Here is a 19651-nt window from a genome sequence, read left to right as displayed (position 1 = left end):
TTAGAACAACAACAATTTCGAGGCAGAGTAACACCCAGAACTGACAGAGAATTTATCTGAATGAAAGTTGGACAGCCAAGAAGTTGAAGTAGACCCGTCCATCCAGACCGGTAGGAGGGGCGGAGACAAGCAGCCCGACGCGGGGTCGCGGCACAGAGAACAGGGTGCATAAGGCAACTGGGAGTACGTAAGGCATCTGGGGTGAGCAGGATCACAGCGGGTGAACCCTGAGTACTCGAGTGGCAGCTGGCGGACCCAGTGGGGAGGCATTGTGGAGCAGGGCAGAGCAAGCAACCCAGGATCCCAGGGAAGGGACTGAGGTCCCAGGAGAATGGAGCTACCGCCATTGTTTCCTCCAGGCCCTGCCCCTGCCCCCATATATACATCACAATCTAGCGACTGGGGTGCCCAGCCCTGGTGAACACCTAAGGCTCCGCCCCTCACTGTAACAGGAGTGACCAGACCCCCCCCCTCCAAAAAAGAGAGAGAGAGAGAGAGAGAGAGAGATAGAGAGAGATATGTCTCAAATGGAAGAACACATCAATGCCCCAGGACTCATCCTTTTGAGCAACCAAGAGATAGTCAATCTATCAGATGTACAGTTCAAAACACTGGTGATCAGGAAGCTCACAGAATTGGTTGATTTTGGGCACAAATTAGATGAAAAAATGCAGGTTACCATAAAAGAGATGAAGGAAGATGCATGGAGAACCAATAGTGATGGGAAGGAAACTGGGACTCAAAACAATAGAGTGGACCAGAAGGAAGAAAAAAACAACCAAACAGGAAAGAATGGAGAAATAAGAATTCAAAAAAAACGAGGAGAAGCTTAGGAACCTCCAGGACATCTTTCAACGTTCCAACATCTGAATTATAGGGGTACCAGAAGGGGAAGAGGAAAAGCAACAGATTGAACACATATTTGAACAAATAATAAAGGAGAACTTCCCCATTCTGACAAAGGAAATAGACTTCCAGGAAGTCTAAGAAGCTCAGAGAGCCCCAAAGAAGTTGGACCCAAGAAGAAACACACCAAGGCACATCATAATTACATTGGCCAAGGTAAAAATGAAGGAGAGAATCCTAGAAGCAGCAAGAGATAAGGGGACAGTAACCTACAAAGGAGTTCCTATCAGACTGTCAGCTGATTTCTCAAAAGAGACCTTACAGGCAAGAAGAGGCTGGAAAGAAGTATTCCAAGTCATGAAAGACAAGGACCTATATCCCAGATTACTCTATCCAGCAAAGCTTTCATTTAGAATGGAAGGGCAGATAAAGTGCTTCTCAGATAAGGTCAAGTTAAAGGAGTTCATCATCACCAAGCCCTTATTTTATGAAATGTTAAAGGGACTTATCTAAGAAAAGAAGATAAAGAAAAAACATGTATAGTAAAAGGACAGCAAACTCACAATTATGAACAACCACACCTAAAGCAAAACCAAAAGAAACTAAGCAAACAACTAGAACAGGAACAGAACCACAGAAATGGAGATTACATGGAGGGTTAGCAACAGGGGAGTGGGAGGAGGAGAGAAGGGGGAAAAGGTACAGAGAATAAGTAGCATAGAATGTAGGTAGAAAATAGACAGGAGGAGGGTAAGAATAGTATGGGAAATGTAGAAGCTAAAGAACTTATAAGTATGACATATGGACATAACTAAAAGGGGGATATGGGTTAGAGAGGGGGTACAGGGTGGAGGGGAGTGAAGGGGGGAAAATGGGACAACTGTAATAGCATAATCAATAAAATATATTTAAAAGGAAAAGAAAAAGAAAAAAAGTGTTAAATTATTATGAATACTCAACCCTCCCAGTGTGATGCCTATAAATGGAACATGACGTGAAAAAGAACTTGAAAAGAGAAATCCGTGTAACATAGCTTTTTGAAAACTTGGTTAGTCCCCTTTGGAATACGTGTTTTAAGGACTTTGATGGAGTGTGCTGTTTGCCCACCTTCGGGGCTCCTGGGGCCCTCCGTCTTGTTAGAGGGGCAGAGAGAGAAATGAGTGTGCAGTGGTGTGTTTGGTGAGTGGGCCTCCCCAGTGCCAGCGCTCGGCCGAGGGCGCAGGTGGAGGCAGAAAGGTCAGACAGGAAGGGAATGGGACCAGGCCACCCCCGTGCCCCCACTCCAGCCTTTCCATCTCTGTGAAATTAGATTTGTCAGTCTGTCTTCTATCAGTAAAAATCAGATTTGTGTTTCCTCGAGTTTCACATTAACGAAATCATACGAGATGTACTTTTTGCATCTGTTTGTATTCAGCACCGTTTTTGAGATTCATCCATGTTGTGCATATCAGTAGATTAGTCCTTTTTATTGATAAGTAATATTTCACCATATATTGTGGCTCAGTTTGTTTATCCATTTACCCATGATATTAGATTTTTGTGTGTGTGATCACAGTTGCTTTTATTGAACATCCAAGACAAATGGGTTCTTTAAAATAATTAAACGTCATTGTCATTAGAAATATGAATAAAGGCCCACAGTCTTCTATTTCAGAACACGGACACCCCAAGGCATTTTAAGCAGCACGTATTAGTTTTTTCTTGCGCCACAAATTAGCACAAACTTAGGGGCTTAAAACATTACTCTTAAAATATTAGCTCATAGTTCTGTAGCTCCAAGGTCTGCGTGGGCTCAAATGGGTTTCCTGCTTAGGATTCACAAAGCCAAAATCAAGCTGGGCTGGGTTCACATTGGTGGCTCTAGGGAAGACTCTGCTTCTAAGCGCGTTCAGCTTGTTGGCACATTTCAGATCCTTGTTGTGGTTAAAGGACTGATGTCCCATTTTCTTGCTGGTGGCTCAAGGTACACTCAGAAATTAGATGATGCTCTCCAGTCCTTGAAGTTGGCCCCTGCATCCTCAAAGCCAGCAGTGGTTTCTCAGGTTCTTCCTGTGCTTCAAATCTTTCTGAATCCTCCTCCTGCCAGCAGCCAGAGAAAGCTCGCTGCTTCTAAAGAGTTCCTAGAGCAATGAGATTAGGCTCACCTGGAGACAGCCCTTACATTTTTGGTAAACTCATTTTTAAAACAGCCTTCCTGTTATTAAGCTGAACTTTGACATTTTAAGCATTTCTATCCATCAAAACTTATGCCATTTCATTCTGCCACCTGATGATTCCCCTTCTTCCTGTGGCTCGTGCACTATTCAAGTTTTCTCTTTAGAATGAAATACTCATTTTTCCCTCAGCTTTTTACATAACATGTTATAGCATAGCATTAAGTACTTACTAGGATCATACATAACTGGATTTAAAATCAGCTATGCCACCTACCAACTGTGATATTGGACAAGATAACTTCTTTGAACCTTGGTTTCAAGGTGCAGACATAGATACATACAAATCTGTGTATGTATACCTTGCAGGATTAATTCACAGATTAAATGAACCAGTACATGCAAAACTCGTACGCATCTTCCCGTCACAGGAAATACACACCCAGTATACATTAGCCAGTGTTATTATTTCAGTGTTGTTATCCTGTCCCCGTTTTGTTCTTCTGGATGTGATCTGTTTTGTCAGTGACCCGATTAAAATGTACTGTCTGAATTGTACAAGTGCCTTAAAGAGGTTCATAGTCCTTTATTCAATAATTCTACTTTGAAAAATTTATCCTAAGGATATAGTTGGAAATATAGGAAAATATTTTTTCAAAAGCATTTACCATAATGCACCTTAGCAAAGATTTGGCTCAGTTGGTTGGAGCATCGTCCCATAAACCAAAATCTTGTGGGTTTGATTCTTGGTCAGGGTACCTGCCTAGGTTGTGGGTTTGGTTCCTAGCGGGGTTGAATACGGGAGACAACTGATCGAGGCTTCCCTCCCTCTCTCCCTAAAATCAATGAGCATGTCCTTGGGTGAGGATTTAAAAAAATGTTCATCACAATATAGTTTATAATGGCAAAATACTGAAGGCAATCTAGGAACCCAACAATAAGGAAATAATGAAATTAGGGCATATTCCTATGATGCTATAGAGCATAAGCTAAAAATCACATTTTCAATGAGAGTAATGACACGGAAAACATAACATTAAGTACAAAAGTCATGGTATAAAATGGAATATATAGCATGACCCATAGATAGCGTGAGCTGTGTGTCTGAAATTACATATATTTTATTCACACACAATTATTGACAGGGAAAAAATTGGAAGGGACTATACCACATGGGCGATGGGATTATAGAGGTTTTCAAATTTTCCTTATTATCATTTTGCAATGACTGTACATGACTTTTATAATCTGAAAAAGAGAATAAACTGTATTTAAAATCTCTTCTGTGTAGCCCAGAACAGAACATGATAGTCCACAACTTAGTCTTGAACCAGAAAAGTTTCAGAGCCATGGCAGTAGATCCAGAAGGTGACTGCTCAGCTGGAAACTGGACTGAAGGCTCTGGGACTCTGGCAAGCTGCCTCCGGGGTCAGGTCAGCTGCCTGGTTAGATGCGGGTGCAGGGCTGTGCTGGGGAAGGAAGTCTGTCTGGCCAGGGCACGGGGCCCCCCAGGCAGCTATAGCAGATACAGCCATCATTCTTAGTGCTCTGCTCAGTGTTACGCTGCACCTGCTTGTTATAATAAGGTTTGATCTCTCTGTCACATCTTATCTGCATTCTTGACTTTTTAATTGCAGAAAGAATAAAGCTTTGGGATCTGGCACTCTAGATTTTGTTTTGTTTTGTTCTAAACAAAAAAGCCAAATTGAGGGGCTGCAAGGTACCAGAGGTCCTCTTGGTCAGAGGCTGTGTTCAAGGGCTCCTGTCCTGACAATGAGCCAGGTGATGCCCTTCCTGACAATGGCCCAGCCAAGCTCTCTGCTGCAGCAAAGGCAAAGGTTTTTGCACTTTGCACACAGAGGTCTCAGAGTCATTCTGCTGGCTTGTTTTTGGTGTTACTGTTGTTGGCGGTAGGATTGAGATGGAGGGGGCTGTGCTGTCTCCCTCCACATGCTGGGGGTCCAATTTCTATGTGTTCCCACCCTAGGGCATCACCCAGCGGCTCTTGCTCAGAACTTGTGGAATCTGCGTGTCATGTCCAAGGAGGCCGTTCTGTTTATCTGCTGACTCAAATTCCAAACTTTTGAGGGATCGTGGAGTTTTTGAATTCAACCACTACTTAATGGAGCTCAGAGCATTATGAGACCCTGGAAAGGAGCTGAGGAAATCTATAGATAAATCCAGTGTCATTCAAGTAACATCTCCTGAATACCCACTCTGTGTTGGACTCTGAGCCAGGAGCTGTGTGAAGTACACAGAGGAGTGACTTCAACAAACATCTGATCAGGACCTACTATGTGCAGGACTCTGTGCAATGCACTGAGGAAGGAGATTAGTTAGATGTAGTTTTCATACTTATGAAAATTATACTTTATGTAATCTGGGAAGAGACAGACATGCAAGCCACTTAATAAGTGGAATAAATGCTATTTCTATAGCAGGGCCCATAGGAGTGAGCAATTACTTCTGAAGTGGTCTGGCCACTTATTAGCTATGTGCTTTTTAGTCAAGGTATTTAACCACTCTGTTCCTCAGTTAATCTATCAAATGAAGATATAATGAGTTAATTCACGTAAAGTACTAAAATGGGATTTAGTAGTTAATAAATGTTAGCAATTCTTTTCCTTCTCTCTCCCTCCTCCCCGAGGTGAGTGGTGAAGGTTTCCCTGAACTGAGGGGACAGCGAGAGCCAGGTGTGGTGAAAGTGGGGATCAGGTGGCTGTGTAAGGGGTCTGATGAGGCTGGAATGCAAGTGTTGGTGCATAGTTCTACTGGGGAAATTAGAGAGCCACACTAGGCCCAGACCATAGCGGATCTTCAATACCAGACAGAGGAATTTGGGCTTGGGCAACAGGGAGCAAAATAGTCCACGTGTACTTTCAGAAGAGTGTTTTGGCAGAGCAGGGAGAGGAGAGGGGCACCAAGGAAGCTGTTGCAGAATTCCAGGCAAGAGCTGAGGCCAGAGTAAGATTCCCTGTTTGTCTGACGGCCTCAGTGCGACAAAGGCTAAGGAATAGATTTAATTCTCTTTCTGCCAGCCTGCAGGTTTCCTGAGGAACATTGGTTTGAGTGACAGATTATCCCATGTAGCCCATAAATTTTAACATCCTGAGATTATATTCAGCCTTCTGACCTCGAGGCTGAGCCGCCCCTACCTCCCTGTCCGCTTAGCTGCACTCACTGCATGGCACGTGAGCTGGGCATACACGCAAGACCCATTGCGCATGCGCCGCAGTGACTTGCACGCAGCCGGGCAGCAGTGGAGCTTGCTGAAATCCGAAATAGCCTGGTTGCTCGGGATCCTTTATGAAGAGAGGCCCAGTATTTAAAGCCACAGCAATGAAAATTACCCTGATATTGATCACACATGAAGACATTTTTCAGAGGCTTTATAGTATAAAAGGAGTGGGGATATCAAGGGAGACAGAAGCAACATCGAACACCCTAAGTACTAGGAGCTGGGTTGGGTTCTTTAGCAGACCCAACCTTGGTGACTCTTCACAATCCCGTGAGGCAAGTGTATGGACCCACTTTACAATGAAGGCTCAGGAAAGAAAGCGCAGACCTCATGCTCAAGATCAAATGACTTCACAAGCTTTGGACTTTGGGCCAGACTCAGTGAATTTTACTCTTGCATACCGCTGGGTAATCACTCAAATCGGGCACCCCAGCAAGCCTCCCTGCTGTCTCTCCTCCAGTACATCCCCCAAAGCTAGCCACTGTTCTGCACTCTCACCTTGGATTAGTTGTGCTTGCTTAAAGATTTTTAGCCTATTTTGAAATAACTTCAAATTTATGGAAGAGTTACAAGAATAATATAAAGAACTCCCCAAATCCTTCACCCAGGCACAGTGTATGTTAACATTTTGCCACATTTGTGTCCTCTCTCTCTTTTCTGAAAATTTAACATTGATAGTCTACTGTTATTTAATCCACAGAGCATCTTCGTATTTCTTCAGCTGCCTCAATGATATCTTGCCTGGAAGTTACTCACTTTGATTCAGGTGCGAGTCCAGGATCATATATTGCATTTATTTGTCACTTGTTTTTGCTTCCTTTAATCTGGAATAGCTTTTTTAAATCTTTTATGACATTGATATTTTTTAAGAGTACAGGACAGTTGTTTTGTATAATGGCCCTCAATTTGGTTTTATCTGATTTTTCCCCATGGTTAGATTTCACTTAGGCGCTTTTGGCAGGAGAACCAAATGAGTGATATCGTGTCATTATCAGTGATGCTAATTTAGATCATGTGGGTAAGATGATGTTGCCTCCTCGCTTTGCTATAAGGTCACCATTTCTCCTTTGTAATTAAGGAGTAATCTGTGGAGAGATCCCTTGAGACTATGTAAATATCTTGTTCCTTTGCAGACTTGCCCGGTAGTTCTACCACCCATTAATAATTCTTCCCTGCATGAACTGTTACTATTGCAAAATTATTTTCTTGTGCAACTTTTCCTTTTACATTTGTTATCCTGACATCATACTATAAGGAACAGCTTCTCCTGCTCCCTATTTATTATTCAGTGTGTACTCATGAATTTTTATTTTATTGATTGAGTTATAATCTACAATTGCCATTACTCATTTTGATGCCCAGATTCTCCCTGATTTAGCCAGTGGGAGACCCTTCAAGCTGGTCTCTGTATCCTTTTGACATGTCCCAATCACTCTGTGATCACTTCCTCTGTTACTGGCACAAACTGATGTTTCAGGCTCAAATTGTTCTTTCCTCGCCCCAACCCTAGAATCAACCATTTCTCCAAGGAACTCTGATTCCTCTTAGTTGAATGGCATTTAAAAGCCCAAATCCATGTACCAGGTGAACTCATTGATTCTGGGGTGTCATTTCTTTTAGGCGATTTCATATTGGTTTAATTTGAGGTGTGTGTGTGTGTGTGTGTGTGTGTATAAAATTGTGAGTTCACCCGATACCTCTATTTTGATGCAGTGTCCACAGCACTCCTTTTGGTCATCCCCCATGCTCGTTTCTTTTGTTCACAGTGAGAACTCCAGCTCCCAGCAACATTATTACATTTCTTCATTTGCTGATCCCTACAGTACACAGTAAATGCTTTCAGAATTGATACATACATACTAGTGTGATTTAAAAAAATCCACTAAGTAAAGCCTTTTTTTGCAGCTTTTTGTTTTTAAACAACAACAAAAGTTTCTCTAAAAAAACCAGTTTTTAGTCAAAGTACCATATTTAAAAGGTACCTGGATTAAATCTTTTCATCTCTTCAGAAGTTACATTATTTACTTAAAATTAGTTTTGCCTACTTTTGAGCTTCATATAAGTAGAGGCATACAATTTTATTCTTCTATGCCTGGTTTCTTTGGTTTACTGTTATTCTTGAAGATTTATCTATGTTGTGAATAGCAGTAGGGTTTTCCCCCTTGTTATAATGTTTTCTGAATATACCACCCTTTATCCATTCTATTGGTGATGAATATTTGGGTGATTTTATGTTTTTGCTATAAATAAAGCTGCAGTGAACATTCTCGTACATGCCCTTTGATGGAAGTGATGATTCACTGCAAGCACTGGGGTCTCCTGGCCTGCGTGTGTCTATTTAGCTTTAGCAGATGCTGACAGTTTTTCAAAGTGGTTGTTGAACTTCCGTTTCCACCAGCTATGGAAGACAGTTCCATTTGTTCCACGTCCTTACCAGCACTTTGTATTGGCAGTCTTTTTTAACTTCGGCCTTTCTTGGCTATTTAAGGCAACTGTAAAATTTTTTTGAGAAACGTGCTGTAGTGTGTTTGGCTGGACTGAATCTACTAATTGCCTGTCTTTGAGTTTGGTTGTTCAGCTCACATGGTTCCATCCTGTTCCCGGGAATATAAGTAACTTAAAGGTGCGTTTTAGCTGAAATCCAAATGCACTGTTGTGTTAGGCACTTTTAGTCTGCATGGACCAGAGGGACTCTCAGGTTACTGTAGTACTGTAAGGATGGGCGTAAGTAGGGAAAGCAGGGGAAGCCTCATAAAAGAACAACTGAAAGGCCATTCAGAACACCAGGCAGCTAAAACCTCCGGGGCTGTCCAGCTCTCAGTCTGCGGGCCCCACGTGGCCCAGGATGGCTATGAAGGTGGCCCGACACAAAATCGTAAATTTACTTAAAACCTTGTTTTTTGCTCATCAGTTTTCGTTAGTGTTTGTAAATTTAACGTGTGACCTGAGACAACCCTTCTTCCTCCAGTGTGACCCTGAGATGCCAAAAGGTTGGACACCCCTTTCAGACCTTCGTAAGCCCCAGAACTCTCACATTCTGGTGACTTAGCTATTCATCCCTACTTTGACTGTTGCTGCCACTTCTGAGTCTTCTGTCTGTAGCTTCTTCTTATACTCATCTTCCTTGTGTTCATTTCTTCCAGCTAGTGCTCTAGCTACCAACTAGACTAGAGGACTCATAGCCTACAGCCATTTTCGGGCAGAATTTTCACATTAAGTCACTTCACATAGTCTGGGCCAATTCATGCATTAACCCATTGGGACAGATGTCCAACCACAGGCACAGGGAGCGGGAGCACGTAGCGTCCGTGTGGCAACGCAGGAAAGAGGAGCACCCCTAGAAGTGTGCTGAGGGCAAAGCAAGCAATCTGAGTGGCTGGCAAGTTCAACTGCGTGTGCTGTATCCTACTTACTGTGTATGTTACATTCTGATTCAGTAGACACTTCCAAAACCCACTCCTTATCTGCCTGTAGAGTAACTCTGTTGAAAAATGAAATGAACCGTTCATAGTGAACCTATGCCAGTTCCTAATGCTTGTAGTTTCCTTTTATAATTTATAGGTTCTGGAAATGTATCTGTAGAACAGGGTTCAATTCAAAGTGAATTTTATTTTGTAGATTTTTGTGGGGAGGGAAGGGAGGCCACAAAAGGGTTCTAGAATGTATGAGATATGCTGGGAGGAGGGGAGTATGAGGGGACTAAATGATACTGGAAAAAAATACTATAAAGATTAAATTCAAAAAAAGATGAGGCAACTGAAGGCCACAGAAGCAAAGAGGTTTGCCCAAGGTTACACGACCAGGAAGGGACAGGGCCAGGATGCAAATCCAGGCCCCCTGGTTCCATAGCAAGAGCCCTTCCCACTGCCTCACTCTGGCTGGGGAGGCATGGTGTATGCCCACCCATACCCCAGTTACGGACACCACAAAGCAGACTCAATGAACACAAACTGCAACCAAGGCAGGTGGCAGGATGTGAGATAAGGCAGACCTCTTGGGGGCCACAGCGATCTGGGAGGCTTTCCCAAGGCAATGGGCCTTGAACTGGGACTTGTGGGGTTGGTCTGTTGGTCAGGTTTAGAATGGTGTGGAGAAGGGAGAGTGGTGACAAGAAACGCACAAAGGTGAGGTGACAGGTTTTCCAGGGCCTGAGAAGAGACTTGTGTTGCTGGATTAGGAGGTTTGTGCAGGAAAGGAGGGAGTGCGGTGGGAAGTGAGGAGGCTCTGAGACTTTTGCAACTTAAAAAGGAGATTGCGACATGACAAGAGAAGAAAGCTGGATGTCACCTACGTGTCTTTTAAAAGAATCGGGCTAGAGTGAAAGGACCGAACTAAGGTGGTGGCAGCTGGACATCAAGTCAGCTTGGAGGAAACAGAGTTGATGGGGCGGAGCCAGAGCCGGAGGGAGGTAGAGGGTCGGAGATCCCCCCCACTGGGAGTTTGGGCCCCGCCACGGGCAGGCAGTCCGGCACCAGTGTCAGAAGCGGAAGGCAGCATGTGGAGTGCTTCAGCTCAGGCTTTGGATCAAGGCCAGCCTGGGTGTATTTCCCAGTGGGACCTGGGGCCAGTGCCTTGACTCCTCTGGGTGTGCTTGCTGAGCCGCTGAGTGGGGAGGCGGAGTCCCGGTTCTCAGAGGAGCGGAGGGTGTGAGCTATGCGGGTGAAGTAAAATTCTCTAATGTCTCTAATGTCGCATGCCTGGCATCCAGGCACTTACCCAAATATCAGCTTTCTTCCTCCCCACCCCAACCTCTTTGTTTGTGGCAGTAGTACCTAGTGTTAGGCTCATTTTTTTTTTTTTTTAAGGTATATAATGTGCTTTGAAAATAAAGGAATCCAGGATTTTGAGGTGGAGGACAGATGGAACCACTGGGCTGGGAGGTCTCATTTTTTTGACCTCCTTTGGCATCCAGGCTTCAGAAATTCAAGCCCTGACACTTGGAGTCGAAAGGTAATCTTTCCAAGGTTAGTGCTTCCAGAAGCAAGCAACAGGGCTGCCTCCCTACTGTCACCATGCGCTCTCCATTTGGGGTTATTTCTGGGCCAGGCGTAAAACTCCGTTGGCTAGCAGGATTGCATTTTGCCTGTGAAACATGCCCAGCCTTCCAGCCTTGCTTTTATAACAGGTTTGGAAATTCTGGTTGTCTCCCCAGAGCTCTACACATATGGCATCTGGGTTTAGGCGGAGTTCTAGCAAAGGCTGCACGGAGGCGCCCATTCCCTTTCCCGTAAACCCCAACGGAGGCTGCCATTCTGGAGCTGCTCCCAGCACGCTTCTCCTTCCTGGGGGCTGTGCCTGCCAAGCACTCTCGGAGAGGCAGGCGGGAGCGCAGGCTTGGCGTCCCTCCTCCGAGTCCTCTGGAATGGCCGCCCCTCCCCCACTCCGGCGTCACGTGCCTCCGCACTTGCGCCTTGTTGTCATAGCATCTGAGGGCGCTGGGCCCATTGGCACCAGCAGGAACCAATCAGCAGGCGCCCCGCGCGCATCCCAAGGTGGTCCCTGGGCTGTCACTATCTGCTCTGGAGAAGGGGAGGGCGGTCCCTGCTCCCGCTTCCTCCCCTTGGCATCTCAGTGCATCTTCCCCTGAGTCCTGTTTGTACCCCACCCCACTCTGTTTTCCCCGCCTTGATTTACCCTTGCTCAGAGGAAAATCTGGTGGATTTTCCACGAAGTGACAACTTCCACGGGGAGGACAGGGGACAAAGCCTTATTGCCACTTAACAGCCATTTCCCCCAAGAAAAAGCCCCGGAACAGCTTCTTGATGGGCCCAGAGGAGGACTCCTCCAGCCCCAGGATGATGTTGTTTGGCCCTTGTGAGTGAGTCTAGGACTCTCCTCCTTTAGATCCCTGGCAATTGACACAGGGCCCCTGGAAGTAAGGAACTGGGTGAGCTGTGTATTTCCATCCTATATGCAAACAAGAAGTGTTAATAAACAGTTGGGAAGACAGAAAGGTTGAAGCAGAATGATCACAGAATCCCGCATCCCCATTAGCTGTAAGACACTGGGTAAGTTCCTTTACCTCTCTGAACCCTGGTCCAGAGCAGTTGTAACAAAAGAGTCCATCCATCTCTCAGGTTTATGTTTAAATGAGATAAAACAGCAAAGCAGTTAGCCAGGTGCCTGGCTGTAAGCACTCAAAAGGGCCAGTTGGCTGCTTTTAGAAATGGTCCAAGTGTACTGCTGAGATCTGAAGTGCTCACATTCAACATTTGGCAAACATTTTCATGTTAGTCTAATTTCTGCCTATTCATTTAGTCATTCTTTTAACTCATTAATGCTTTTAGCATATATTCACTGGGCACCTACTACCAGTCAATTCTGGCCCCCACTCATCCGCATCCAGCTGCAATTCGTGGAATGCAGCCCACAGGAGGTCCCCAAGCAACTCCCCTCAGAAGAACTGGTGGAGTCTAGCCTGGCAGGAGGGCTGCGGGGAGATCTCTGCCTTCTGGTAGCTGGGGGTTTGGAGATTGTGTTCTGCAGTGCTGCCTCCTCAGGATGCGATGCCTGAACAGAGAAGATCCCTCTAGCATTTGAGCAGCACTGAGTCCCGACAGCTTTCCACAGCCACCTTTGTGCCACTCCTCACCCTTGGGGAGGTATGTCCCCCGCTACTTAAAGGTCCCATCCAGCAAGCTGGAACCCACTTTCTCTAGAGTGGGACTGTGTCTCCCAGGGCTGCGCTCTGTGGCTGGTCTCTGTGCTTTGCTGGGCTAGAGTTCCTGGAAGTCTGCTCTGCCACTGATGCCCCTGTCATCTCTGTGCCATCCTTGCAGCGCTGTTCCCTTCCCACCCTCACTGTGCATCTCAGTGCCTGTCTCCAGTGGGCTGGAGTGGCCACATCACTACGAACACTTGTTTTGGGGTGGTCTAGCTGTTCTGGGCCCCTCATCTTTATATCTCCCCCCTGCTGCCCTTCATCCCTTGCACTTGGGCTGTTTGGCAGAGACACTTCCAGGCAGGCACTGGGCTGAGTGTCTGAGAGACAGTGACGCCTAACTCGTGCACAGTTCATGAATAGATATCTCATGTGTAATAGGGCTGTGGTGCTTCATGCTGTGTGACTAGCCAGGGCAGAGCAGCTGCCTCTGCCATGCGCAATCAGGGACAGCTTTACAACAGGGAGGTGATATTTGAGCAGTCTTGAAGGATTTAGCTATGTAGGCAGTGGGAGAATGGGAATTCCAGTCAAGGAGAATAATAGCATGCATACAAGCCTGAAATCGCATAGTGTTCTTTAGAGAAATATGGTGTGACTGGAACCAAGGGAATATGTTATTTGGGGTGGAGGGTTCATGGGTAGCCAAGGAAGGGAATGAGTCTAGAGAGGTAAACAGGGAGCTCCTCCCCCTTGTAAGCCTCACCGTGTGCATTATACTACCCACCCAGTGCTGGGAGCCTGTGAAGACTTCCATATAGGGGCATGCCATGGTCAGATTCATCTGTGAGAAAGGTGAGGTGCATGGATGTGAGGGGGTGGATTGTTGTCTTGCTTGTCCTCTAGCAATTCTGTGAGGCAGACACAGTCATGTACTTTCTTACACCTGAGAACACAGAGGCCCGAGGGGATAAACACCTGGCTAGAGGTCTCAGAGCCAGGAAGCAGAGGACCGAGGATTCACCCGGCTTCCTGGCTCTGAGTCCCTCTCTCCCGGGCACACTGCCATTGTTAACAGAGTCTTCTAGAAAGCTGCCTGCAGCTGGGTGGTAGGCAGATGCTGACAGGAGCAATACGAAGCAAATGGTCATTGATACAATCTTGCTGAAGGAGTGTAGCACTGGGATTTTGTGGCCTGTGGTGTTCAATCTCCTGACCTCAGTGCCAATGCACAGACAGCAAGAAGCAGGGGAGCTTTGAGCTTCAAGCTCCACTTTGCCTTGACGAAATCCATTCATCACTATCTTGCTCATTAATTCAGAGCAGCACCTGCTGCCTGATGCTGGCATTTGTCAGAGGCTTGTTTCTGAAAGCCTCCGGTCCTCTAGGTTGGTCAGCTCTGCAGTCTGCAGCCCCGGGTTGCACCCTGGCAGCCAGAGGCAGGCCCTTTCTCTGTCTGCATTTTGTGAAATGAAATGACTTTATTTATTAAAAACGAAGTAACGTGATCTAGCAGTACAGAACAGGAGCTTGGACATCAGGCAGACCTGGGTGTTAGTTCTGCTACTGCCACTTTAGCTGGCTATGAAAGCTATTTAATATGTATGTGCTCAGTTTCTTATCTCTAAAATGAGCAAAGTCACACCTACCTGAAAAGGATTATTGTGATGATTAAGATGTGATAATGTTTAGGAAGTGCCTTGGCTTGATGCCTGGCACATGAGTCCTCAGTGTATGGGGGCTTTAATTCCTGCTTTTATCGCTGCCACCATCACTGCTAAAGAACATGCAAAAAAGAGCGGCTGTGAGCTGCCCTTATAATTTCGTCACATGTCCTTCAAATCTTTTCTCTCCACTGCTTTAGAACATATCAGGTTTTATAGCAGGCAGGGTTTTTTTCCCCTCTGTGGTAGAAACTGCATTATAGTTATTTTTCTTATTTTTAATGGGTTATTTTCTGATTATAAGAATACATAGCATTGAAAAAGCAAAAGGAGAAACCCCACTTGTGGTGTCTGTCTAACCCTTGTCTGGAGGCCGTCGCTGCCGCCACGCCGATGTGCCCTCTCCAGCCTTTCACTCGAGGCCTATTGTAGGGTTGGGATCAGATCATTGCACATATTCCAGTTTTTCGGCTATTTTTCAGTTCACAGGATATCATGAGAATTTTCCTTTATTGTAAACATCATTTTCCAGGTCTGTATCATAGTTCACCAGGTGGCGCGATCATAATTTGCATAAGCATTCCCCTAAAGTTAGATATCTAGGTTTTTTCCAGTTTTTCAACCTAGACACCTTCCTATGACAGAACCTAGGCAACCAGCCTCAGTATACCAGGAAGCATGTCATGAACTCGTGCTGTGTGTGGCCCTGGGTACCTCACGGTGGGAGCCTCTCAAATAAATTAGACACAGAGCCTGTCTCAAAGGACCTGAGACTGGACAGCCTGGGAATCTTCACCGGGATAAAAAATACAGGTGCATCTTTGCCAGGCACTGTCAGGGAGTCCTCCTAAGTATGGGTAGGAGCTGGGATCTGGGAAACATAGATTTTATAAGGAAAAGAGCCTCAGGCGCCTTGCTGCCCTTTCTCGCCTACCAGTGTGTTCTTTGGCCTTCAGTGCTCAAAGCCTTTGGCCCTGTTACTGTCAGGGGCCTATGCTGATTCCCTTTGAATATCACTTCCGAGTAGTTTTCACTGGGAAAGAGTAAGAAGCTATAACATCAGGAAAGGAACTTGTAAGAGAATCAGAGTGGTTCTAGTCTTAGTGCTGTCGTTGTTGTTGTTGTTGTTTTTAATCCTCACCCAAGGACGTGCTTATTGATTTTAGAGAGGTGGAGGGAGACACAGAGGGAGAGAAACATCAATGTGAGAAACACTGACTGGTTGCCTTTCGTAGGTGCCTGTACTAGGGACTGAACCCACAGCCTAGGCAGGTACCCTGACCAAGAATCAAATCCACCACCTTCCAGTTTGTGGGATGCCACCCAACGAACTGAACCATACTGGCCAGGGCTAGTCTAAGCTTTGACACATACTTGTTCTGGCGCCCAAGGCAAGTTCTGTCCTTTTCCCAAGCCTTAGTTTTCTCTTCATAATGTAGAAAGATTGGACTAGGAGATGTTCAAGGCCCTTCCTGCATTAACATTCCTGGAGTACCTGAAGACTCCCTCTTGCCAGGAGCTTGAAGCGAGCATCCTGATAAAGGTCACCAGATGCTTCTCCAGAGTGTTGAGCTCCTTTTAATTAGTACTTGGAGGATGGTTTCTGCTTTTACATTCCCAGTCACTTCCTCCTGGTAGCAGTAGGGGTGCGCAGAGACTGGAAGGCACAAGGGGTCTCTCAGTGGGTGGACACTGGATTCAGAACCCCACATGGTCGTCTTTTGTAAATTAGGTATTTGTTCTTTTATGGATTTTGTTCTTTCATTCCTTCTCTTACTTAGCAGATGTTAGCCGAGCCCCTGGCCTTGTAAGTCCAACCGTGCAATGCGGAGGCAAAGGAGACTTAGTCCTGTTCTCAAGACACATGCAGTCGAGGGAGGAGATAGGAAAACACGTAAAAGGCCACAAGATAATTGCCACAGTGGGGGAGTCTATATAAGTTGTGCAATGGAAGGAGAGCTCGAGGCTGCCTAGAAGCAACTGCAGAGGAGTCTCAGTGGATGCTCTGAGATTTTAAAGGACACGTGGAGGTTTTCTAGGTAGGCAGTCATGGAGAGATTAGTCCAAGCAGAGGAACAGCATGTGCAAAGGCCCAGAGGTGTGAGCGAACGTGTTGCGTTCGGAGAACTACAGGTGTTTGTGTGACTGGAAGGTAAAAGGGAGAGTGAGCCAATGACAAAAGTCAAACATTTGTCCTTGGACGAGTCTGTTTCCACCAAGTTTTCTGCCCATTTATCAGTCCAGATGAGAATGATGTTCTTCTTAGTTCAGCTTTCAAAAAGTGTCATTTGTATTGCCTTTTTTTCTATTTTTATAGTAACACATGCTCATTATAGAAAGTCTGGAAAATACTGAAAACTAGAAAGGAGAAAGGATTTTTGAAAAAAATCACTCATGGTCTCACTGCCTAAAAACAAATTAACATCTTGGTGTATTTCATCCAGCTTTTTAATCATTTTTTAAAATGTAGTTGTGAGTATGTTGTAATTATGGTCAGCTTTTGTATATGGTGTCCCTTTCTACTTACTTCCTAAATTTGCCAAAAATGAATGTTAGTATTATCAAAAAAATAGCTGTGATCATAAGATATGAAAGCTGAAATATCTGTCCATTTTCTTTCTTTAATATAACTTACTTTCTTTTTATAGGTCTCTTGTGGCTCAGAACATAATCTGGCCGTGGTTGGTGAGTAGCTTGTATACTAGTAACTGTTTATTCTGAAACTCATGCGGCAAAATTGGAGAAGACTCTTGGTGAACCAGAGACCAGGGTGCCTGTGTGTGTGTGTGTGTGTGTGTGCATGTGTGTGTGTGTGAGAGGAGATTCTGGGAAATGGAAGTCTTTGATTGACCAAGGCTTTACTAGAACCTTCTTTTCTAAAAATTTCAGTCCACATCACTGGGCATCTTTCTGAGGTGTCTGAGCTGGTCTCCCTACCTCAAGAAGTGACATTGAGGATGTTAAAGATCTCACTGGCTGGGGGCAGCACGTGTGGAAAGCCTGACATAAAAGGGGAAGAGGACTGAGCTGCTCCTCCTTCCTTGAATAAGTCCCTTCCATCAAGCTGGTTCCTCTTGGTTGACTCTTTCTTTGGGAATAAGGGGCTCTGTTCACTCACTGCCTTGTACGCTGCAGTGTTTGGGAGCTCTCAGCTGAAGCCTCTGATTAATTAAGGTTTCCTCTTAGTTGATTCTGGATAACCAAGGTTCACTGTTTTTATAACCAGGCCTATGAGTTACTCCTGCAAGAAGCCTTCTTATTACTTCCACAGGTAGACTCTGCCTCTGTTTCACAGTACATTAGAAAGACAACAATGTAGGGCCTGACTGCCTAAGTTCAACACAGGTTGCCACTTACGAGCCATGGGAACTTGGACAAGGTACTTAACCCCTCGGTGCCTCATTTTTCTCATGTTTAAATGAGGAGCGCAATGGTGCCCGCCTCAGAGTGCTGCTAAGGGCGTTCAGTTCACACAGGTAAAGCGCGTGGAGCAGTACTTAGTTCCTAGTAAGGGTTTTAGAAGTGCTGGTTGTTATTACATGACATCTGTTCATATAATTGCCTTCCTGTGGGCTCTTGTTCCCCCATCTACAAATGGAGGGGTTCAAACAGGAAAGCAAGCTTCCCCACAGCTCTGATATTTGAGGCCTCCATCACAGCGCCCTCACCGTCTGCCCTGTGCCTGCGGTGTCTGTTCCTGTCTGCTTCTCTCCTAGCCTCGGACCCCGAGCCAGGCCCCTGTGTTTTCCTTTTGCTTCTTGCCTGTTTGGGGCACCTAGAGCAGTGCCTGGCACCTAGCAGAGACTCAAGCACTCTTGGCTCGGCTGCCTGGGGTAGCAGCAGTACGAAGGACTCCTTTGCCAGCCGGAGCATAACATGCAAGGAGGCAGAACCAAGGGCAGCAGGCTGGTAGGCTGCCGGCCAGCCTTGGGGGTGGGGAGCAAAAGGGGGCCAGAGTCAGGGAAGGAGCGAGAAAAACGGATCAGCAAACCTGCATGCTTTGCAGCAGTCCTGGAACTGCTCCAGCCAGGGTGTAATGAAGACAAACTCATCACAGAATCAGAGGTAGTGCCTGGGATGTTGCTGCTGCTGCTGCTGTCCCTGGTCTGTGAGAGGCTGGCCTCCTCTGGGACGGCACAGACAAGAAGATTGCAGGGAACCTAGACATGGGAGAGGACAAAATCCAAATGAAGGAGGGGGCCAGAGGCAGCCCGGGGCTGTAGAAAGCGCACAGACTCTGCAGGCACACGGCCTTGGTTCAAACAGGCTCCATCTTGGCGTGAGCCTCCGTGTTCCCCTCATCTGCGTAATGGGGAAAATCGCACCTTGCAGGATTGTTGTTGTGTGTGAAATACCTGGTAAATAGGGGGTGCATAAGAAATACATACATATACACATATATATATTTATAACTGTTTGTTTCTCATTTCTCTTCGTCAGGGTGAGGGGGGAAGACTCGCATATTAGGTGACTGTTCTAGTGACGTAATTCTTCGCTGGAAGAGAGAAACAATAATGTTCGGGAAAGATGTGTCCCGTGTTACCCAAGTGAGGAGAACATCAGAGACAGCAGAGGGCAGGGGAGCGGGCGAACTCCCTGAGGGCAGACCTGTCGTCTTCCGTTTTGTCCCCAGTGCCTGGGGTATGGCCCACAGTCCGCTGAATGAACGGTTCCAGGTTCCAGAAAGGGGGGGCTGGTCCCAGGGCTCTGAACCTGTCTGTGCGCCTGCATGTGAGCTGGGAGCAGAGGCGCCCACCCCAGGAGAGGGGGAGTGGGGCCGTCGGTGGGTGCCCTGCAGGGTGCAAGCTGTGCCCTGGGAAGCGACGAGAAGTGCCTGTGAGCCCTGGCAGGGGGCCAGCAAGAGGGAGACAAGCTGGAGGGGGAGAGTTCCTGCCAGCGTAAAGCCTGGTTCTCGCAGCCTCTGCCACTGCCCGCTGTAGATGGACATCCCCGCCTTCGGTCCCGTTCCCCGGAACCCAGCCCCACAGTGCCTGGGGCTGGGTCCCACACTTTGTAGGCTCGAAGTGGTCACAGAATAGACTAGAACGGAATATGAAGAAGCCAACCCTTGCTTAGTGTCTAATGAAAGTGGGACAGATGGTCAAAATTGGAAAGGGAGGTGAAATAGAGACGAGTGAAGGACGCAATT

General features: G+C 46.2%; 1 protein-coding gene across 1 annotated transcript in view; it reads left to right on the top strand.

The window, feature by feature from the left end:
- SERGEF (secretion regulating guanine nucleotide exchange factor) overlaps window positions 1-19651 on the top strand; it is a 184276-nt gene that overhangs the window by 105529 nt on the left and 59096 nt on the right. The window contains 1 exon segment of the mRNA XM_028517714.2: window positions 17151-17187. Within this exon segment, the coding sequence (XP_028373515.1) occupies window positions 17151-17187 (37 nt within the window).

The sequence above is a fragment of the Phyllostomus discolor genome, chromosome 6 (genome assembly GCF_004126475.2).
Source record: "Phyllostomus discolor isolate MPI-MPIP mPhyDis1 chromosome 6, mPhyDis1.pri.v3, whole genome shotgun sequence".
In the NCBI taxonomy this organism is placed as follows: Eukaryota; Metazoa; Chordata; class Mammalia; order Chiroptera; family Phyllostomidae; genus Phyllostomus; species Phyllostomus discolor.
This window is presented reverse-complemented; position numbering and strand designations above follow the sequence as displayed.